Raw genomic sequence first — 23,344 nt, forward strand, 5'->3', positions numbered from 1 at the left:
GTTTATTTTTTTGTTAAATTACCTATTATAGCAGGTCATCTGTTTACCCGAGTTTGCTCTAGGCAAAGAACCCATAAAAGTGGGATTATTCATGATAATCAATAGATAAAATTATTGTAGAAAAGATTAAATTATTTTAAGTATTAAACTTTTAACTTCGCTTTAGGAGAATTAGGAATTTAGGATCATGCAATATTGTCATTTGTTGGATAATGTGTTTGTCTTTTTTAGTTTATCTTAGAATGTGTGCCATTAATGTAAAATTATAAAAATGAAGTATATAATTTTACACGGATTTTACACATTGAAAAAATTGAAAAACTTAGTGTAGCAGGAGCGGCACTCTCGATACATAATTAACATTAATAATTATACTTAAGATAAATAATGCGGAAGTGTAAAACGCCGAACTGCTAAAAACCATTAAAACTAAAATTGTTCAAAACATAAGTAAAAAAATATCTTACAACTGAGAAAATATAAAATAAGGTTTACTTAAATACGATAAAAAAACATAAGTATAATATTGTCGTCAAGTAAAATCATTGAAGCTAAGTCCTCGATAGAATAATTAAAGTTGCGGCCTGGATCGAAACTAGAGCTAAATTTTCCTGCAAAATACTGTCATCCATAATACGGATGATAGCCGATTAAATCGGTCAGCGATAAAGCCGAGTACAATTTTCTCAACAAGCTTATAATGCGATAGTTAAATCATGCTTACAAAATAATCATCAAGTACAATATAGAATGTTATTACTCATTATTGACCTTTACTAAGCCATTAAGTTATATTCTCAATACTTGCAGAAGTTCATTATTGCTACTAAATACTTGGTAACCTTAATGCTTATTTAATCAAATTCAATTAAGCCTCATAATTTTACCATCATAGCACATCACAAGATCACAACAATAATGACAACTGATATATGTAAGGGTCTGGTTAGGTGAGGACCGTAGTCCTAAACCCTAACTGTGGTGGGAGTCTTCACTCCTCTCAATACTGTTATGCTCGAGACTTCACAGGATGGGTTTTTCTCGGACCCCCTGTCTGACACCGCATTTTACGTGCCGGCTAACTCGGACGCCGGGATTTTACATGCCGGTCCATGGTTCGACGTTATCTTACTATTAGAGTCATACAATCAATATCATGCAATATCAAACAAGACTCTAAACCGAAATAGTTTACATTCTTATAAGTCAAACTGGCACTAGTCAAAATTTTGACAATTCTACCCTTTTAATAGAAACGAATTACTAGTATCTAATAAATTAATATTAATTAAATAACAAATTTTCATAGCTATACTAAGATTCCTGAGGCTAAACTAGGTCATTATTATGTCATAAATAATCATAAAAGTCAAGAGTAATATTAATAACGTATTTTATCAAATAATCAGTAAAATAGTAAAACCGATCTATCATAACTATAAAAAAACATAATCCGACAAATATTAAAGGTCCAAAATCTAAATGAAATGAGATTTCGAGAAAAACAACGCTAAGCATTTTAACAAATTTGTTTGACTATTTTACCAATAAACCGATTAAAAATTTATCAAAACACCAAGATGATATGGAATCATTTTAAACACATAAGTTTATTTAACTAGTAAAATTCATATATATTTATATCATCATATTAATCAAAAATTTCCATATATATGAATTTTTTTTTCGAGTGTCCCAAAAGTATTATTGTTTTGACGAAAATATCACTAAACTGGATATGACTTTAATATTACCATGTAAAGTTTAAATGACTAAAATAAAATCATGTTGATTATGCTTTTATATTATCGAGTAACCATAAATAAATATCACATAACGTGAGAGTTAAGAAAATGTGTATCATTTTCCTCCAAAGGTGGTGCTAAACCAAGTAAGAGAATAATAATAAGAAAATAAGAACTTAAAGAAATAAGCTCCAAAAGAGAAAGTATTCAAGGTTCCAAGCTTCAAAGAATTAGATCTTCAATTACCCAAAAGAAAATGATATCCAAGCTCCAAAAGATAATACTTGACTTTTTAAAAGTTGATGATTATTGGCTTAAGAAGTGATAAGATCAAGCTCCATCTTCATTTGATTCTTCAACAAATAAAAAGGATATAAAGTTAGTAAGATGTTAATGAAGTGAAGATATAAGAAAGAATGGTAGAAAGATTTGATGATGGGGGTGCAAGTGATCTCATGGCTAAGGAGAGGTATTTATAATGGGTTTTGGGCAACTTTTTAGTTCATAAGATTGTATGAAAAAGAAGGTTAACTTGTGTAAGTGATTTAGAGTGTGTAAGTGAATGTGTAAGAGTTGGAGTGTGTAAGTGGATGTGTAAGAGTTTGGAGTGTAGAAAAAGGTTAACTTGTGTAAGGAAATGGTGATAGCTTCTGTAAGTGATGAACATTATGGATTGATGTAGAAAGGATTTTGGTTCATCAAATTTTTGTTCTAGTTTATACTAGTGAAATATTTTAGATTAATGGGAAAGTATGATTAAGGTTTGATTATGAAAATATGATAGTTTACTTAGAAAATTTTAGTTAAAACTATACTTAAAGTTAATAAGAAAAATATAGTTAATTTTTAGGTATAAAATAATTAAATCAAAGTTGTAAGGTTAAAATGATAAGTAGTAAAGTTAGTTTAAGGAAACGAAATTGAAACGTAACGTTTTAATAAAACCGTAAATATAATATTAAAATTTTACTTTTCGTAGTATAAAATAATAAAATGATATTTTAGTGCTTATAAAGAAATTTAAGAATATATATATATATATATATATATATATATATATATATATATATATATATATATATATATATATATATATATATATATGTATATATATATATATATGTATATATATATATATATGTATATATATATATATATATATATATATATATATATATATATATATGTATATATATATATATATATATATATATATATATATATATATATATATATATATATATATATATATGTATATATATATATATGTATATATATATATATATATGTATATATATATGTATATATGTATATATATGTATATATATGTATATATATATATATATATATGTATATATATATGTATATATATATATATATATATATATGTATATATATATATATATATATATGTATATATATATATATATATATATATGTATATATATATATATATATATATATATATATATATATATATATATATATATGTATATATATATATATATATATATATATATATATATATATATATATATATATATATATATATGTATATATATATATATATATATATGTATATATATATATATATATATATATATATATATGTATATATATATATATATATATATATATATATATATATATATATATATATGTATATATATATATATATATATGTATATATATATATATACATATGTATATATATATATATACATATGTATATATATATATATATATGTATATATATATATATATATATATATATATATATATATATATATATATATATATATATATATATATATATATATATATATATATATATATATATATATATATATATATATATATATATATATATATATATATATAAATATATATATATATATATACATATATATTTATATATATTTTTAAGTTTAATATTTGGAAGAAATTACAAAAATCGGAATAAGGTTTAGAAATTAAAGGTGATTTGAATTAGATAACCAAAGGATTAGAAATTCGAAAAGAAATTTCGGAATAATTAATCGGAAGATTAAGATTAAGAAATTTAAACCTGTTAGACTTAGTTTGATTAGGTCTTTAGTGATAAAATATTTTGTATTAATTCATTCCTTTTTTGACCTAATAATATCCATTGGGCTTTTTGAGAAATTAAAGTACTATATGAATTAAAAAGTTCTCACATACTTGAGTCATATGATTTTTTCTCATAGTCCATAGAGATCGATGGAGTATGTATATGTAACTATTTTATTAATTTTTCTAGTGAAATGAGTAATTAAAGTATTAAAAGTAACACCCTTGTCCTATCTGCATTTTTGCACTATATATTCATTTTTATTTTTAATTTGTATCATATTTTTAATATATAAGTTAAAACATAGCAATATATTGATATTTTTTATTCATTTCATTGTAAATTTAAATAAAATTAAATTTTATAATTTTTATCATATAGATCAATTAGAGATATTTTTTAGGATTGAATCACTGCATTGTCAAATATGCAAAATGAAATGGGGCATTTAGTTGAGTAGGAGGGAATAAGTCCTAGCTAAAGCTTATTAGTTGAGTAGGAGGGAATAAGTCCTAGCTAAAGCTTATTAGTATCCATTCTAACTTATATACAATGTAGAATTGAAAAAAAAATAAAAAAAAATAAAAAATAAAAAAAACGGAAAGAACAAGAATTTGTGAAATAAATAAACATTAAATCTATTAAGTTTACAGAAGGAAAATAAAATAATAAAAAAAGAAGTAAGACTAGTAACAAGCCCAAGGACTAGCCCGTTGATCTCTTAAAACTTGTTGTTGAACAACTAATACAGATCCTGAGGTATTAAAATCTACTGATACCAAAAAATCTCCTATTAATCCCAATTCAGGATTATCACTCCATTCTGATAAACCATACAATAATCTTGGATTAATTCCACTTTTCCTCCCTACAATCCATAAATCAATTGCAACACTCTCATTTAACGATTGTATAGCCGAAACCGTTTCAAACCCATTACTAACACTTATTTCCTTGTACACCACTTTGTCATTTCTTTCATTTTTCACCCAAAACCATGTAACAACCCCATCATCTAATTTTCGCTCTGACTCATTGTCACCCCTATACTCACTTGCCAGAAATCGAACAACTACTAATGACACGTCAGGGTGGCCCACCATTCGATCTGCTAACGAGAGACCCTCTCGGGCATCTGGTCCACCGAGGAACAACATCGCAAACTGGCGGTGTCCTCGTTGGCTCATTCGATTAGGGAGGGTCCCCCATGAAGCGGCATTTTTGCATGCTAACAAACCTACCGAGCATGGTGCATGTGTAACCGTGTTAGCATTAGCGGTTTGTACCCCGGGCCGTAGTAGGGCTGTAGAAAAATCATTCCCATCTTCAATACATTTTTTATGGAAGGGTAAAATAATAAACCCTACCTTGTTCAACAAGGCAATTTCACATATATCTTGGTACATGGTCCTTTGAGGTGTAACGCTTGTAAAAAAGTTCATATCAATACTGTCTGTACGATCCTCTACGTAGAGATTAATGGCATTGTGAATGGCCTCGTCGTTGTTGTCCCAATACTCGTCGATTTGTTTTGTGTGGTCTATGAAGACTGGGGCAGCCCGACCCACAAGTTCGACTAGATAAAGAGCCAATACCTTAAATGGGTTGTTTGTAGTCGGGTTCATGAAATCTAAGAGGTTAAATAAACTTGCCACACTTTCTTGATCGTAAATACATGCGAGAATTCGGAGTTCTGAGTCTTGGGCTGTGTGTTGTATAGTTCTTTTCTTATTTACCATGTATGGTTTTGTTGGATCATACAATAGGTTTATTATAGGGCTTGCTATGGCCGTCATTATGATAGTTACAATCACCATTATTGTGAACGATGATGTCTTTATGAACTGCATTCAAAGATATATATATGAGTTAGAGCTACACAAATTCACATTGCAAGTACATTTATTGAATATGCTTTGAAGTTCAAAAATTTGTATTAGATTTGTTATTTAACCTTTATGTATGACTCATAATGAGATCGCCTCATGAAAATACAAATTGTGTGTATATGATAAATTTGTTATTGGGCTTGTACACAATAAGACCCGCATAAAAGGCCGATAGTTAGTTGGCTGCACACAAATCCGATGAGTATCTATCCTAAAACCAATTGATGATAAAAGAAGTAGCCCATCAAATTCTAAATCTTCTATGTAAAATCACTTGTGGGTTATCAATTTTTCCAACACTCCTCATATGTGAGCTTATTTTTCTAATTGAGCGGGATTGTCATTCTTTTTGAACTCGCACATTGTTGTTTTTTATGGAAGACCGAGATTTATTGTTTACAATCGGTCGAAAACTGTGGAGCGCTGATACTATGATAAGTTTGGGCTTTTACACATGACCACACTGATGAGAGTTGACTGAACACAGACCCGATAAGGTTCCATCCAAAACCATCTAGTATTAGAAGGAATAGTTCATCTAATATATAGGTTAGTCAACCTTTCTTTAATGATTCGATGTGAGATCACATGTGGCTATTTTTCCAATAATCAAAATATAAACAAAGTGATCATTAAGAAACATACGTACCTTTAAATCAAACCAATGCATGTATAAAAGAAATTCAGTTTGACCCCTGAGGCTGAGCATGAGGCCCAAGACAATAGAATCTCTATAAGGCATATCAGTAAACCGGGCCGCCATAACAACCGAAACAAGCTTAGCCACAAAACCCATAACAGCCACAGCAAATATGGGAAGCACACAAGACCAACAAGCACTCATAGCATATACATCCGTGCTAAGCCCAATAGTAGCATAAGAAAACGGCAAAAGTATATCATTCATAAAAGTCTCACTCTTTTGAACAATAGTTGCACCAATAGGAGGCCCATCGGGTATAGCAAGCCCAAGCCAAAGAGGCCCATTACCGATAGCCGCACCAATAAAATCAGTAATAAAACCAATAACAAAAACTCCAAGTAACGTAAAAGTTATATATCTTTGATCAACAGGTTTACCTTCGGGAGTTTGTTTATTAATCCATAACATAATCTGAGGTACACCCCCAATTACCAAACCACATACTAAAATTATGGTAATTACGTAATATAACGCATTAATTGGCTTACTATCAGATTGTTTGATCGCTTCAAATACAATAATAACGCTAATACCGATTATGTCACTAATAATGACTGTCGTAAGGGCAAAACGTCCAATTTCGGACCCAACAAGGTGCATGTCTTTAAGCATCGAGTAAATGACCGGAAATGTTGTGATCGCGACTGCAGTAATCACGCCTCCGATGGAGGAGACTTTTCGGAGTTCGGTGTCCATATATGGCCTTAGGAGATATGATACTAGGCCTACTACAAGGATGGGGATTATTATACCGGTTATGGCTATGATCCAATGTTTTTTTCCTGCTTTTTGGACTACGCCTAAGTCCATTTTGACGCCCATGACAAAAAGGAAGAAACAAAAGCCAATTATGCCCATATTTTGTGTAACAAATCTTGTGTTCTCTGGGATTACGTTCTTTGCAAATGTTTCGTTGTGTCCAAGTACGGATGGTCCTAAGATTATGCCTGCCTACACACACCAAATAACACCAAATCACATCACGTTAATTATTAGGTCGCATTTAGTATATATTAATAAATTAATGCATCAACGTAATTAAGCATCTTATTAACAAATTCGTTTCCCACATTATAGGGGCCTCTCTAAAGACCTTAAAAGATGAGTTTTTATTGCCACTTAGACACCCACCTGGATAGAAACATAATATAGGACTATGCAAATAAAAAATATTCAAATTTGAATTTGAATCAAATTCCAATATTATTTTTAAAATAGTTAAAGTTGAGAATTTAAGAATAACTACCTAAACCTTGTCATTATCAAATTCTTCATTTATGATTTCATAATTAAAATCCATAATTTAAAATGAAATACTTGTTTCCAAACACTACAACAATTCATCCGCATTTCATTCTTATTTGTTAAACCTATTTTTCATCAATGAAAATTTAATAAAATTCTTTTCATTATGTTATGAATAAGCATGTGTGACTTGAGTGCACATTAAAGGATGAATTCATGTGTGTGACTCTTGGTTGATGGAAACTAAAAGGGTGTAATTATGTGGAAGAGTATTCATGAAGAATTATAGGTGTTAATGAAGAATAATGAAGAAAATGAAAGGGTTTGATTTATTGTATGCTCGATCAAAATTCTAACAGAGGAAGCAATAAGGTCGCTCGACCGAGCGAGCGCTCTGATCCGGTCGAGCGGATCCTCTGATATGCATGGGATGCTTGTTTTCGACTTTTCAAATCCTTAGAGTTATTTCATAGTATTCATTACTCAATATTAACTTTGTATTCAAGTGAGCTATTCATATTCATGTACCTAGTACTATAAATAGAGCTCTCATACTCACACATAAAACATATCAAACACAACCCCTAAGCCAAACACATAGCATTTCGTTTTTATCTCTTGCTCAATTGTAATTCTTCATTTAGAAGTGTCGTTTATACTCATTCTTGATATAATATAAACAGAAACTACACACCACGGAGGACGTAGCCATCATTGGGTGAACCTCCTTAAATCCTTGTGTCCTTTTGATTAGCTTACATTGTCAAACGTTGTTTTGTTCATTGTTGTTTGTATTGTTCTTAGCATTGTATCGGTTTTGGCAAATGTTTTCAATTGGTATCAGAGCCAAGTTGATTTTACGGTGTCTTAAGAAGTTGTTATTTGAGAATCATGACTACAATGAAGCTTGATATAGAGAAGTTTGATAGGAATGTAAATTTTGGCTTATGGCAAGTCAAAATGAGAGCCATTTTAATCCAAAATGGTGTGCATAAGGCCATTGATGGTGTAGATAAGATGCCGGAAGGAATGTCCGCATCAAGATGGGAAGAGATAGACTCAAAAGCTTTGTCGGCAATCCAATTATGCCTTTCCAATGAAGTTCTAAGAGAGGTTGTTAAAGAAACAACAACCAAGGGTATATGGGAGAAGTTGGAATCACTCTATATGGCCAAGAGTGTTACCAATAGGCTACTTTTGAAAAGTAGACTCTACGATCTACGCTTGGAGGAAGGTAAATCCTTGAAACCTCACTTAGATGAATTTTACTCCATTGTTATGGATTTGCGAAACATTGATGTCAAGCTTGATGATGAAGACTTGGCAATTTACCTCTTATGTTCTTTACCCCCTTCTTATAAAAATTTTAGAGAAACTCTACTCTATGGTAGAGATAATTTGAGTAGTGATGATGTGAAGAGTGCCTTGACTCAAAGGGACCTTATCGATTCACAATTATCACAAAAGTCACAAAGCAATGCTAGTGATGGTTTGTTTGTGAGAGGGAGGTCACAAGAGAAAGGTTCCACTAGTGGGAGTGGAAACAAGAGTAAAGGGAGGTCCAAGTCCATTAGGCCAAATAAAAATAAAACTTGTAATTATTGCAAGCTTAAGGGCCACATCAAGAAGGATTGTTGGAAGTTAAAAAGGAAAAATGAGGAAGAGGCTAGGGAAGGAACTAGCAATGCCAATGCTAGTTATGTGAATGATAGTGATGATGGTGATATTTTAGTTGCCACTCATGAGTACAAAGATAATAATGAGTGGATTTTTGACTCGGGGTGCACATTTCACATGACTCCCAACAAAACTTTCTTCCATACATTTGAAAGTATTGATGGGGGAAGTGTTACCATGGGAAACGACACAACTTGTAAGGTTGTTGGGATTGGGAGCATTAAAGTCAAGATGTTTGATGGGATTGTGAGGACCTTAACCGACGTTAGGTATGTCCCGAGTCTAAAAAAGAATCTTTTGTCTTTGGGTACTCTTGATAAAATCGGGTGTAGAATCACGTGTGAAGGTGGAGTTATGAAGGTTGCTAGAGGTTTACTAGTTGTGATGAAGGGTAAGTTGAATGGAAGTTTGTATGCTCTTCAAGGTTCAACCATCCTTGGCTCGGCGAATGTTTCCACAAGCACTATGTCCGATCATGACACCAAACTTTGGCATTTGAGGCTTGGTCACATGGGAGAAAGACGTATGTTTGAACTCTCTAAACAAGGTTTATTTGATGGGAAGAAATTTGGGAACCTTGGTTTTTGTGAACATTGTGTTTATGGGAAACACAAGAGAGTTAGTTTCAAACCCGCCATTCACAACACTAAGGGAATTTTAGACTATGTCAATTCCGATTTGTAGGGGCCTTCACGAATGCCCTCCCTTAGTGGTTGTAATTACATGTTGACCTTTATTGATGATTTCTCTAGGAAAGTTTGGTGTTATTTTATAAAACATAAAAATGAAGTTTTTGATGTCTTCTTGGAATGGAAGAAGATGATTGAAAAGAAGACCGGTAGGAGCATTAAAACCTTAAGAACTGATAATGGTCTTGAATTTGTTGATAATAAATTTCTGAAATATTGTTCTAATGAAGGCATTGTTAGACATAGAACTTTTGTAGGACATCCTCAACAAAATGGTGTTGCGGAGAGGATGAATAAAACATTATTGGAGAGGGCTAGGTGCATGTTAAAACAAGCAAACTTGGGGAAACAATTTTGGGCCGAAGCAGTGTCTACGGCATGTTATTTGATCAATCGTTCACCTCATACCGCCTTGAAGTTCAAGTCGCCACAAGAAGTATGGTACAACACTCCGGTAAATTATTCTAGTCTTAGAATCTTTGGTTGTCCAGCTTATATTCATGTAAATGATGGTAAGTTAGAACCTAGGGCTAGAAAATGTATCTTTGTGGGATATGGAGTGGGTGTAAAGGGGTATAGGGTGTGGTGTAATGAATCAAAAAGAATAATTATTTCTAGAGATGTTGTTTTTGATGAAAATAGCATGCTTGTATCTAGTGTAGAAAAGTCCATTGATAATGATGTAAATAAAGATGCACAAGTGGAGGATCAACCTCTCAATATTGAAGATGAGAAAAATGATAATGATGTTCAACAAAGGTCTCCTTCTTTGTCCACGACTAGGCAAAGAAGGAAAATCGTGGCTCCAAGAAGATATATTGAAGAGTGTGATTATGTTGTTTATGCTCTCAACATTGCTAGCGAAGTCGAAGGGTTACATGAACCAAGTACGTACAAGGAGGCTATGGCCTCAAATGACTCAAGCAAGTGGTTGATAGCTATGAAGCAAGAGATGGAGTCTCTTGGTAAGAATGGAACTTGGCATATCGTTGAAGCACCAAAGAAAAAGAAAATTGTTGGGTGCAAGTGGATATTCAAGAGGAAGGAGGGTCCTTCAAGTGACATTCCTCCCATCTACAAAGCAAGGGTAGTTGCAAAGGGATACTCTCAAATTGAGGGTGTTGATTTTCATGAGGTTTTCTCACCGGTGGTGAAACACTCTTCTATAAGAGCATTGCTTGCTTTGGTGGCGATGGAGGATTTGGAGTTACATCAATTGGATGTAAAAACGACTTTTCTTCACGGTGAGCTTGAAGAAGAAATCTTTATGAAACAACCGGAAGGTTTTGAGGTAGCCGGTAAGGAAAATCATGTGTGTAGATTGAAGAGGTCATTGTATGGGTTAAAGCAATCTCCGAGGCAATGGTACAAAAGGTTTGATTCCTTTATGATTTCACATGATTTTATTAGAAGTTCTTATGATAGTTGTGTCTATCTTAAGAAATTTGAAGATGGTTCTTTGTTATATTTGCTCTTATATGTTGATGACATGCTTGTAGCATGTAGCTCTTTGTTTAAGGTGGAGAACTTGAAAGAGTTGCTTTCAAGTGAATTTGATATGAAAGATCTTGGTGTAGCCAAGAAGATTCTTGGGATGGAGATTTTGAGAGATCGGGCTAAGGGTATCTTATACCTTAGTCAAAGGAAGTACATTGAGAAAGTTGTGCAACGTTTCTCTATAGATGATGCTAAAGGTGTGTCTACTCCTCTTGCTTCTCATTTCAAATTATCCAAGAAGTTGTGTCCACAAACAGAGGCGGAAGAAGAGCAAATGGTAAGAATTCCATACACCAGTGCCGTTGGTAGTGTTATGTATGCTATGGTATGTTCTAGACCCGACATTGCTCATGCGGTGAGTTTGGTGAGTAGATATATGTCTAATCCGGGGAAGGGACATTAGGAGGCACTAAAATGGTAATTGAGGTATTTGAAAGATACTTCAAATGTTTGTCTCATGTATGGGAAGAATTCAAGCGAGCTAACCGGGTTTTGTGACTCGGATTATGGTGGTGATCTAGATAATAGAAAGTCCACAAGTGGGTTCGAGTTTACTTTGGGTGGTTCGGCAATTAGTTGGCAATCATCATTGCAAGATGTGGTTGCTCTTTCAACAACCGAAGCGGAGTACATAGCCGTGGCCGAGTCATTCAAGGAGGCAAAATGGCTTAAAGGTCTTGTTGGTGAAATGTGCAATAAGGTGTGTGAGGTAAGTGTGCATTGTCATAGTCAAAGTGCAATTCATTTGGCTAGAAATCAAAATACATTTCATAGAAGATCCAAACACATTGATATTAAGTATAACTTTATCCAGGATGAAGTTGAGCACAAAAGGGTGTTATTAAAGAAGATTGACACCATAGGAAATCCGGCCGACATGATGACAAAGTCATTACCTACTACCAAGTTTGAATTATGTGTTGACTTGGTAGGTTTAGCTCCTTGCTTGAGATAATGCCTTTGGGCATTTTGAGGTGTGTATGTTTTCTCTTGTTTATGAAGTGGATTGATGAATGTTTTGACTTGGGTGAACTCAAGTCAAGGTGGAGATTGTTATGAATAAGCATGTGTGACTTGAGTGCACATTAAAGGATGAATTCATGTGTGTGACTCTTGGTTGATGGAAACTAAAAGGGTGTAATTATGTGGAAGAGTATTCATGAAGAATTATGGGTGTTAATGAAGAATAATGAAGAAAATGAAAGGGTTTGATTTATTATATGCTCGATCAAAATTCTAACAGAGGAAGCAGTAAGGTCGCTCGACCTACCTGCTCGACCGAGCGAGCTATTTTGGTGGGTCGAGCGGTCAGACAGAATGCTCCAGATTGTTGCTGATGCTCGCTCGACCGAGCCGCTCGACCGAGCGAGCTCTCTGATCCGGTCGAGCGGATCCTCTGATATGCATGGGATGCTTGTTTTCGACCTTTCAAATCCTTAGAGTTATTTCATAGTATTCATTACTCAATATTAACTTTGTATTCAAGTGATCTATTCATATTCATGTACCTAGTACTATAAATAGAGCTCTCATACTCACACACAAAACACATCAAACACAACCCCTAAGCCAAACACATAGCCTTTTGTTTTTATCTCTTGCTCAATTGTAATTCTTCATTTAAAAGTGTTGTTTATACTCATTCTTGATATAATATAAACAGAAACTACACACCACGGAGGATGTAGCCATCATTGGGTGAACCTCCTTAAATCCTTGTGTCCTTTTGATTAGCTTACATTGTCAAACATTGTTTTGTTCATTGTTGTTTGTATTGTTCTTAGCATCGTATCGGTTTTGGCAAACGTTTTCACATTACATTATGAATTGTTTCATATTTGCACATTTCTGAATAAAAATATCCTTATTTATTTAACATATTTTACTAAAATTCTTCACATAGTTATATTTATAACCCAAAAATTAATTAATACAATTATATATTCAAAAAATAATTAATACAATCATTATAACATACTTCATCTTTCTTTTATTAACTCCTTTACTTTTTTATTTTAAATAATAGTAATCATTATTTTATTTATATTAATAAATAAGTATTCATAATAGGATTTTCTCTCTTATCATTATTAATCTTCTTGGTTTCTTCCCTATTCTACAATAGAAGACATTATAAACATAGGGAGCATGTTGCATGAAGTTAGTTCAAACAAAATTATCCTATCCAAAACTTTGGGTAGTACTCAAACTACACCAACAATCAAATAATTCAACAAGAATGCATACAAATTTTGAATAAAAATATAGGGAAATTTATGTTGTGACCCTAAATTATTAATTTTTTCACGTGGTAGATAAAAGTTTTGTTAATCTATGCGGTTACCTTAAATTTCTAAATTTTCCACATGGTAGACAAAAAGGAAGTATTTTTGTTAACTTTACACTATTTTTCTTAAACATAATGAATTTATTTTTTACAAAAAAAATTAATAGACATTCGCACCCTAATAGACCACATATTTTGTAATCGAGTCTAAATAAGTACTTAATTAAAGAAAAAATTTAACATTTTTTCTACCACATGAAAAAGCTGGAAGCATAGGGTCACTACGGGATTTATTGTCTACCACGTAAAAAAGTCAAAAACTTAGAGTCACCTCGTAGAATTCCAAAAAAAAATTTTAAAAAAATAAAAAGAAGAAGCTTACAAGAACATCAGAGATAACTTTAGGTTGTTTGAGAGGCTTCAATAGGAAACGCATAATATGACTGAAAATAAGAACTAAAGAAATTTCTAATAGAAGTAATGTGAAGGAATAATCAAGAGAGGTTGTGCCTCTTAATACTGAAAATGCATGATATCCTTTGTTTCTTCTACATATTATCTCAACCACTTTTCCATGATAATCAATCACAGCTGACCCATTTAATTCTGCTAGGGTTTCATCCATCACAACACCTTTTTAATTTAATCAACAATATTCACTTTGATTTTATAACAAGAATCGAGTTTTGTATCAACTAGAGCGATTTTTCTCTACAAAGATTTTGGGTTTGATTCTGACCACGTAGTCCTCCCCTTCCTTCAGTCTACTATGTAATCGAAAAAATTAGTTTGATTTTATATAAGAACATGATCAAAGAAGTGATGATATGATCATAATTATGAAAATGGATTAATTATGTAACAAAATTATAATTATCTTGCATGAGAATTGGTTTTTGGGAGCATTTTTTAATTTTTTTTTGGTTTATTTAAAAATTATGTAAGAGAAATTCAAGAAGAAATGTTTAAGTGAAAGAGGAGGAAAGAAAGTGAGAAGAAAGGGAAATTTGAAGGATGGTTAGGCGTTAAATAAGGCAATTAGTTTCCATTTTAATTAGCTTTGTGACTTGTACAATCTAGTCCTTCCATTCTTCCTCACTTTGTGTTTAATCTTTTTCTTTTTTTTTTTCCTTATTTTGTGTGCATTTATTACTTTTCTCGGCTCTTTTTACTTGTAATTTTTTATAAAAGGAAACAATGCAAGAAGCTAAATATAGAACAATATCCCCTTAACAATTTAGGTAAAAAAAAACTTATCAATTACATCATAAATGGAGGTATTTATTTGAGTCATTAAATCGGTTTTAGGAGGATATTATTCGATTCTATTCAATTTCGAATTTATCATTTTTTAGATATGTGGTGTATCGAGGCTCACTTGGGTCGTGGTAGTTAGTTGGTTAGTTGAAGAACAACTATTCGAGTTATCAAGTTAGCACTGGTTTGGTACCAATTGAAGTTCAAGTCCATCAAGTGTCAATCTAAATCATGTTGTTATTGATTAATAATCATGAATTGGTTTTACCAGGTACAGATTAGGTTCAAGCTTTATTTTTCGTGTCGGACTAGATTACGGGCTATTATCGATCAGGCAAATATTGATCAGGTTCAAGCTCTATATTACGTATGAACTAATTCTCTTTACCTGAAGAAAATTAAATTATTACAACGCAAATCAATTAATGATTTTAAAGTGATCATATCATAAAGTTGAATATTTGAAAACTCGATTTATTAGAGTGGATGAAAGTAATCTAAACTATTAATAGGTCTAATATACACATGTAATTATGCTTATAAGTGATATTAGATAATCCAAACTTAATCTAATTGAGTAAATGAAACTAATATAAACAATCGATTAGATTATCTAAAAGATAATAAACAATCGATTAGATTATCTAAAACATAATAGTTTTTAAGTTATTTAAAACAAACTAATTCCAAATACTATACAATCTATTAATCCATTAGACACTTTATTATAAGTATAAAGGACTAAAAATAGGTTTTACAAAAATACAATTGATTCAATGTTATATGTAGACGACAAATCATACTCGTAAAAGAGAATACCAAGTGTATTCTGCTCGTGAAAACTATAATCAAGGTTTGGGTTGGATGGAAAACGACAAATCATACTCGTAAAGACTTTTTCAGCTCGAGAAAGAACCACAGAGAAAAGCAAAGCAAGAAAAGATAGAAATCACGACAAACAGTGTAAGATAAAAGGTAAAAATATGATCAAAAAAATTTAAAATGCAATCATAAATGCTAGAACGATAATCAAGGCATAGGTAGCATAGGTGTTGATGCAGGTGACTATCCAAATAGGATGTCTAACTAGTTTTATCTCTAGCCACTTCTCAAAGAAATGGAACTCATTCATTTTAGCATTGTTTTGAAATTTAAGTCAACTAGATATTTGATTTGAATTTTATTGTATTAAATATTAATAATTAAGGCATATGTTGTCATTGTATTAAAACACTAAAATATTATAGATTTTAGTTTTTAAAATCATTCCCAAAATAATATAGCCAAATAAATTTTAAATAAAATTAAAATAAATGTGATTTTTAAAAGTTATAACAATCGATTTTAAAAGGTAATAAAATCTAAAATAGATATAAATAACATTTCATTTTCTTCTTCATTAACATAATCATTCTCATTTTATTACCGACTCCTTTGGTTAGTGGAACTAAATGGTGGTAGAAAATAATTTATAGTGTAAAATTTCATCAACAGTTCTATGTCATTTCCATGGTCATGAAACTTTAATTACAAAATAGTTTTTTTGCTTAAAAATTTTCATTACCAACTAATACTACCTCTCTCAATGGTAATGCATTGAAATGAATTTTATAAAGAAAATGAGATGATTGAAGGTAGACAAGTATGGTCATCAAGGTAGCTAAGAGATTTTTCAACCAAAATTACATAAGTTTTCATTCCCATTACCACCGTTTAATACCACCGTTTAATACTACATACCAATTCGGGCCGGTAAAGTAATTCATTTTCCGTTCATAGAAAACATACCATAGGTCTTAACTTTTTACATGAAATTAATAAAGATAGAGGTAATTGGAAAAATTACAGTCAAAGTTACTCACACGTGGGAGTATAAAGGACACAAAAATGTTAACAATCATCATACTATCTAATAAAAAGATTGAAAAATTTTACGTTATATTCTCATGGAGCTCCAGAAAACGGAAGAATTTTATTGGTTTATGTTGGCTTAAGTAACAAACATAATAAATCAACCTTTTAGTTATTCTAAAAATTAATTAAATTGTGTAAATTGACAAAATAATGTAAAGTTGATTTTATTCTATTACATGAAAATAGTTTATTAAATTTCTACATTGATAGATTGATTGAAATATAATAGCAAAACTTTATACAACAAAATAAAGTAAAAAATAAACAGTAGTTTCCCTCTGCTAAAATAAATATTGTAACAAAGCAGTATAAATAGAACTAAAAATGCCAAAATTAAATTGTATAATTACTAGAGTTACCTATTATAAACTTTGAAACAGTGAAAGATTGTTTTATAAAGGAGCAAACATGGTTAAAAAAAATGCTTCTTTTGTCTCATTTAATTAACATCAATTATCATTTTACTTATTTTGCATTATTTTTAATTTTAGACAATGATATACTACTTTTTTTTATCTCATCCATGCATGTTAAATCTCTAAATTTGTTCCACATAATTTATTTTCTTTTCATTTATTATTAAATATCCATATTTTTTAAAAACATCCAATTTATATATATATATATATATATATATATATATATATATATATATATATATATATATATATATATATATATATATATATATGTATGTATGTATATATATATGTATATATATATATATATATATATGTATATATATATATATATATGTATATATATATATATATGTATATATATATATATATATATATATATGTATATATATATATATATATATATATATGTATATATATATATATATATATATATATATATATATATATATATATATATATATATATATATATATATATATGTATATATATATATATCAACTTAGGGGGATATTTTCCTAGAATAATACCAATTTTAGTTTATTAATTAATATACCAATTTTTGTTTGTTTTATAATCACCTATAAATTGATTTTTAACATTGTTGTAAATGTGATTTTAATTTTGTTTATCAAACATATAAATAAAGTTACATAAACTTAGTGGGTTACAAAAACATATGACAAGTTCAAACCTTTGCTTAACATACACCAAATGTGAACTTCATCATTGGGAATCACCATATATCGAACATAGTAATAAGAAGATTTTGTATGTGACTTGATATAAATTCTAGGTGAGATCTCTTTTCTAAAACATCATTTCCTTCCTACTACGGTGCTTGGGAATATAAATCGAAAATATGTTCACAAATATAAAGAATTACACCAAAATTCTTGGCACAAGGAACTTAGAACGACATGAAAAAACTTAAGTGGAAGAATAAACGGAAATTTACAATCAAGGATTGCAAGTTCTCTATGTAAAGTATAGAGAAGAAAAGAAAAATTAGAAATCACATGTATATTCCATGTACATGTAAGAAATAACTTAGACATGCCTTCTATATTTATAGAAAGCATACAACCATTCATGAAGTAATATGTCACTTTATGAACTGCAACATCGATTTACGAATCAATGTCGATATTAAATCAATTCATCCCAATAATTCATTTTATATAACCATATTAACCATAGGTAGATATTGCATAACTAATAAAACCGAATAAAACGAACATTGCAAAAACCAGAGCAAAATTCGGGAGCCGCGACCTAAGCAATTTCCAAAATGGAATCTTTGTCTTGAAATCTCGCTATCCGCAAAAATACTTTTGCACAAAACAACAATTTTGCAATATTGGGATAATTAACTTAATTAATAAATTAATTTATTTATTTGATTTAATTAATTATCATTTTCGATGAACATTATACGCTCTAAATAACAACAAACATGTTAGAGATTTTTTAGGAAAACACTCATTTAAGTTTGTATTATTCACGGTAATTTTCCTTTATATAATTATGAAATTTAGATGTGAAAATTTTAACTTTATAATGATAATATATAATTATATTATCATTATAAAATTATATTTTAATACTAACAATTCCGTACATTACACAAATTTTCATACTAATATATATATATATATATATATATATATATATATATATATATATATATATATATATATATATATATATATATATATATATATATATATATATATATATATATATATATATATATATATATATAGGGTTGAACACAGTTTGGTCTAAACCGTAAACCAAACCGGACCAAACCGTAATTTAAGTATTTGGTCTGGTCTACGGTCTGAATGGTCTGGTCCGGTTTTTTTTTTTTTTAAACGGTTTACGGTCCGGTCCCGATTTTTTATTTTGTAGACCAAACCGGACCAATAAACCGTAATAAACTCTAATATTAGGGTCTAGGGATTAGATTTAGGGCTATCCTGCTGTATTCCTTAATCCTTATTTCCTGTTTCCTCGAGACCTCGACCTCTGCTTCCTTCTCCCATTCTTCTCTCTTCCTCGCCTCGCCTGAGTCTCTGAAGTCGACAGTCGCCTCGCCTCGCTTCCTTCAACTCTTCAAGCTTCAACCCATCGACAGTCGACAGACGCCAGACGCCAATCGACAAACGACCTCCTTCAAAGACGCCTCTGCTTCTGTGGTTCTTCGAGGCTTTGACGCTCCTCCTCCAATCTCACCATTCACCACGGAATCAAGTGTAGAATCTCGTAATGTAAGTATATTGGTTGATTTTTTTGATTTTTAGGGTTTTTTTATCAGTTTTTGATTTTTAGGGTTTTTGTTTCATCTCGCCTCCTCTCTGATTCCTTCCTCGCCTCCTTTCTAATTCCTCGCCTCCTTCGAGGCTTCAACTCTTCGAGCTTTCTTCAATTAATCGGTCAATTAATTTGGTATTGATTTTGTTTCTATTATACTTTCTTTCTCTCATTTGATACTTTCGAACTTAGATAATGTTTATTTGTGCATTTTCGTTTTTGTTTGATGGAATTCTTTGTTAGAATTATGAATGATAGAAATTAAATTTTTCAGATGATGATAGATTTGTTTTTACTTTTTAGGGTTTAGTCTGAATGTTTGATTATGCTTATGGGTTTTGAATTTCTTCTGGGTTTCATCTTGATGGGTTGAATTGCTTGTGAAAATATGCAAAACAATGGATGCTGAGGGAATGATCAATGTTTAGGATTGTACCTACGATTAGTTCGTATTTTCTGGGCTTTTGTGTGTTGCAATTGTTCATGCCTGTGAAGTGATTGAAAAGTTTGTAATCAAATTGTGTCTATAAGATGTATATTACTACCAACGTGAGTACTTAACTATTGAAAATTTGTGATGTTCCGGATTGGATGATGTATGTTGTTTACAGATTATCGTTTATCTTAGATTCTCACTCAATTAAAAAAAAAAAATAAAAAAAAAAAAAAAAAACCGTAGACCAGACCAGACCAGACCGTTCTAGAACGGTCCGGTCTGGTCCGGTCTGGTCTCTTGACTGGTCTGGTCTGGTCTGAAAAATTTCCAGATCGGAATTTCTGGTCTGGTCTGATTTTTCTGTCAAACCAGACCAGACCAGACCGTGTGCAGCCCTATATATATATATATATATATATATATATATATATATATATATATATATATATGTATATATATATATATATATATATATATATATATATATTTATATATATATATATATATATATATATATATATATATATATATATATATATATATATATATATATATATATATATATATAACCCTCATTGATGAAAAGGTTTACAATTATAACTTCAATTTACTCATTTGCTAATTTTTGTTATTTTACAAAAATTGATTGATGTAGAAATTCCATTGGTAGCGAACTAATGTGTGTTTTGAAATTAATATTTAGAGGCAACATCCATAATGGTTTCTATCGGAAAGTTAGCACTTCCAACACTTTCCAAAAGTTACTGAATAAAAGTTATATTTGTTTTTTTCCACAAATTTCGAAGCTAGACATTGGTTTGTGAATGGTGATGGCTAAACCGCAAATAATCGTCCAAGAATTGAAACCCAGGCTCTGATCGGCACCAACCGAGTAGGAAGTGGCCTGCGAAATTGCAAATCGGTCACCTCGAACGTAACTTTGTTGATTATTCTAATTAAATCTAAACCTAAATAATAATAGAAAATATTTTAATAACGATTGACAGACAATGAATTTCGATAATTATCAACAAAGGTACATCCATATATTGTTATAGTACTTTATATTATTTTTATATTTATATTTTTAAAAAAAAAAATTGAAGCAAATACCAATGGTATGTCCCGTCCAACCCGAAAGTTAAACCTTTAAGAATCGCCTCCTAAACCGCCAAGGAACTATCTTGAACCGAAATCGAAACCGAAATCCAACGATCCGAATCAGGTTTTAGTTTTTAGAAACTGAAACCAAATAAAACCGAAATCGGCCCAACCTGAACCGTGGCCATCGCTATTTGTGAGTATAGTCAACCAACCAATCATGATTGCGAATTATCTTTTTGATAAAATTTATAATAATCTATTTATATCACAATTTTTGGATATAATTATCATTGTTCATCCTCATATTTTAATATTTTTAGTGTTTATAATCCCCGAATATCTTTCATTAATTTTATTTTAATACTTTTATATTGCTTATGATCCTCACATGTTTCTCACTAATTTTATTAAAATATTTTTTAATAGTTATTATCCTTATATTTTATCCACTAAATTTTATTTTGATATTTTATAATGTTTATGACCCCTACTTTTCCTCCATCAAATTTATTACTCCCTCTATTTTCATTTGTTCTTCCCATTCACTTTTTCCGCAAATCTCAATGCAAACTTAAAACTCAAATAATTTTAATTGTGAGTTTTCAAAAATTCTAAAATGTTGAAATAAAGAAAGTATACATTGCGACGAAGACGAATCTAACAAGATCCTACATGAATATATTTTTTAATATAAATCAATGAGAAATCATAATTAAAGTTTGACATTAAAATTCGTAAATTCTATTTGGAAAGAACATATAAAAATAGAAGGAGTATTTAATAAAATAATATATCTACCATATAAAAGATTTTATTCTACTTAATTTCTATAAATATTTGTTATGGAAACTTATTTATGGAATGGAGGAAGTAGAAAATATCCAAGACATTGCTATAATCGGCTCAATATACCACTTCGTTTTATTTTAGACTTAATAGAAAATCGTTACGATGAGAATTACCTTCTAGGTAAAGTGTGTTAGAAAAATCAACTTTATATATTAAATAAGAAAAATTATTAAGAATAATATAATTTTTTGCTTATTTTCCAATAATAATATTAATTTTTGATTAACCATGAATAATACAACCTTATGGAGGTATTTGCGTATTGCCCTATAGTATTATAACATGTTAAAAATCAAACTATAAAAGATTACATGACAAAAGAAATTGGTAAATTAATTAATAAACAAAAGTTGGTATTATTCTAGGAAAAAACACCTTTAAGTTGGTGTTATTTATGGTTAATTAAAAGTTGGTATTATTGTAGGAAAATTAACAAAAAATTGCATTATTCACGATAATTTTTCCTATTAAAAATGCATATTATCATATTTAATTTTATTATTTCATCATTTTTAGATATCATTAATGGTTGAAATGATTCAACTCAGGAATTACAAACAAACCCCTCAAAAAAACATAAACATAAAATTTATATGTGTACATGCAAATATTTTGACATAAACTTCTATATTGTTTATTTATATTGAATTATAATTTCAAATCATACTATTTATTAAAGATGATGTATGTGAAGACAAGTGACAATTTAAGAGAAACTTTGACAATTGGACAATTCCTATTGGTTAAATTACACCTATATGACATATACTTAAGCTAGTTTTCAATATCTAAACAAAAAACTTAATTATTTACCATATTTTAAAAATATTACTAATTGATTTCAATATAATATAATTAATCCTCAATTAGTTAATTACCAATTTAATTTAATATATAGATATATTGATTTGAAAAAGTTTGCTTATATTTAGAATATATAGGTACTCATATAATGATAATCATAGATATTAATCATATATGAATAAGAAAAAAAAAAAAGCATGAACAAGAATAAGATTAGGTTATACTTATATAGATTCTTTATGATTAACAATAAGTCTTTGTGGGCTCGCTGGATACATGGCATATATATCAAGGATTCCGATTGGTTAAGCTTCAATGCCTCAATTATTGTTAATTGCTAGTTGGTCCTTCAAGAAGATTTGTTATGTGAAAAATAAGTTGAGGACCTGGATAAGTTACAAGACCTATTTTGATGATGCTT

The 23,344-nt window shown here is 29.9% G+C and overlaps 1 protein-coding gene across 1 annotated transcript; it reads right to left on the reverse strand.

The window, feature by feature from the left end:
• Positions 1-4,523: 4,523 nt before the first annotated feature.
• LOC130827278 (cation/H(+) antiporter 24-like) lies at positions 4,524-14,449 on the reverse strand. The gene is made up of 3 exons (XM_057692945.1): positions 14,207-14,449; positions 6,376-7,380; positions 4,524-5,681 (listed from the first exon to the last, which is right to left on the reverse strand). Exons 1-3 carry the CDS (start codon positions 14,447-14,449, stop codon positions 4,524-4,526), a joined length of 2,406 nt encoding a protein of 801 aa, XP_057548928.1.
• Positions 14,450-23,344: the final 8,895 nt, after the last annotated feature.

Source organism: Amaranthus tricolor, chromosome 11 (assembly GCF_026212465.1).
Source record: "Amaranthus tricolor cultivar Red isolate AtriRed21 chromosome 11, ASM2621246v1, whole genome shotgun sequence".
NCBI lineage: Eukaryota > Viridiplantae > Streptophyta > Magnoliopsida > Caryophyllales > Amaranthaceae > Amaranthus > Amaranthus tricolor.

What these genes read in the sequence shown, in the direction of transcription:
- LOC130827278 (XM_057692945.1), bottom strand. Translation starts at nt 14,449, where the DNA reads ATGGATGAAACCCTAGCAGAATTAAATGGGTCAGCTGTGATTGATTAT. An exon ending in AAGTTATCTCTGATGTTCTT is followed by an intron (nt 7,381 to 14,206) that starts GTAAGCTTCTTC and finishes TGGTGTGTGTAG; the next exon opens with GCAGGCATAATCTTAGGACC. An exon ending in TGCATTGGTTTGATTTAAAG is followed by an intron (nt 5,682 to 6,375) that starts GTACGTATGTTT and finishes CTTTGAATGCAG; the next exon opens with TTCATAAAGACATCATCGTT.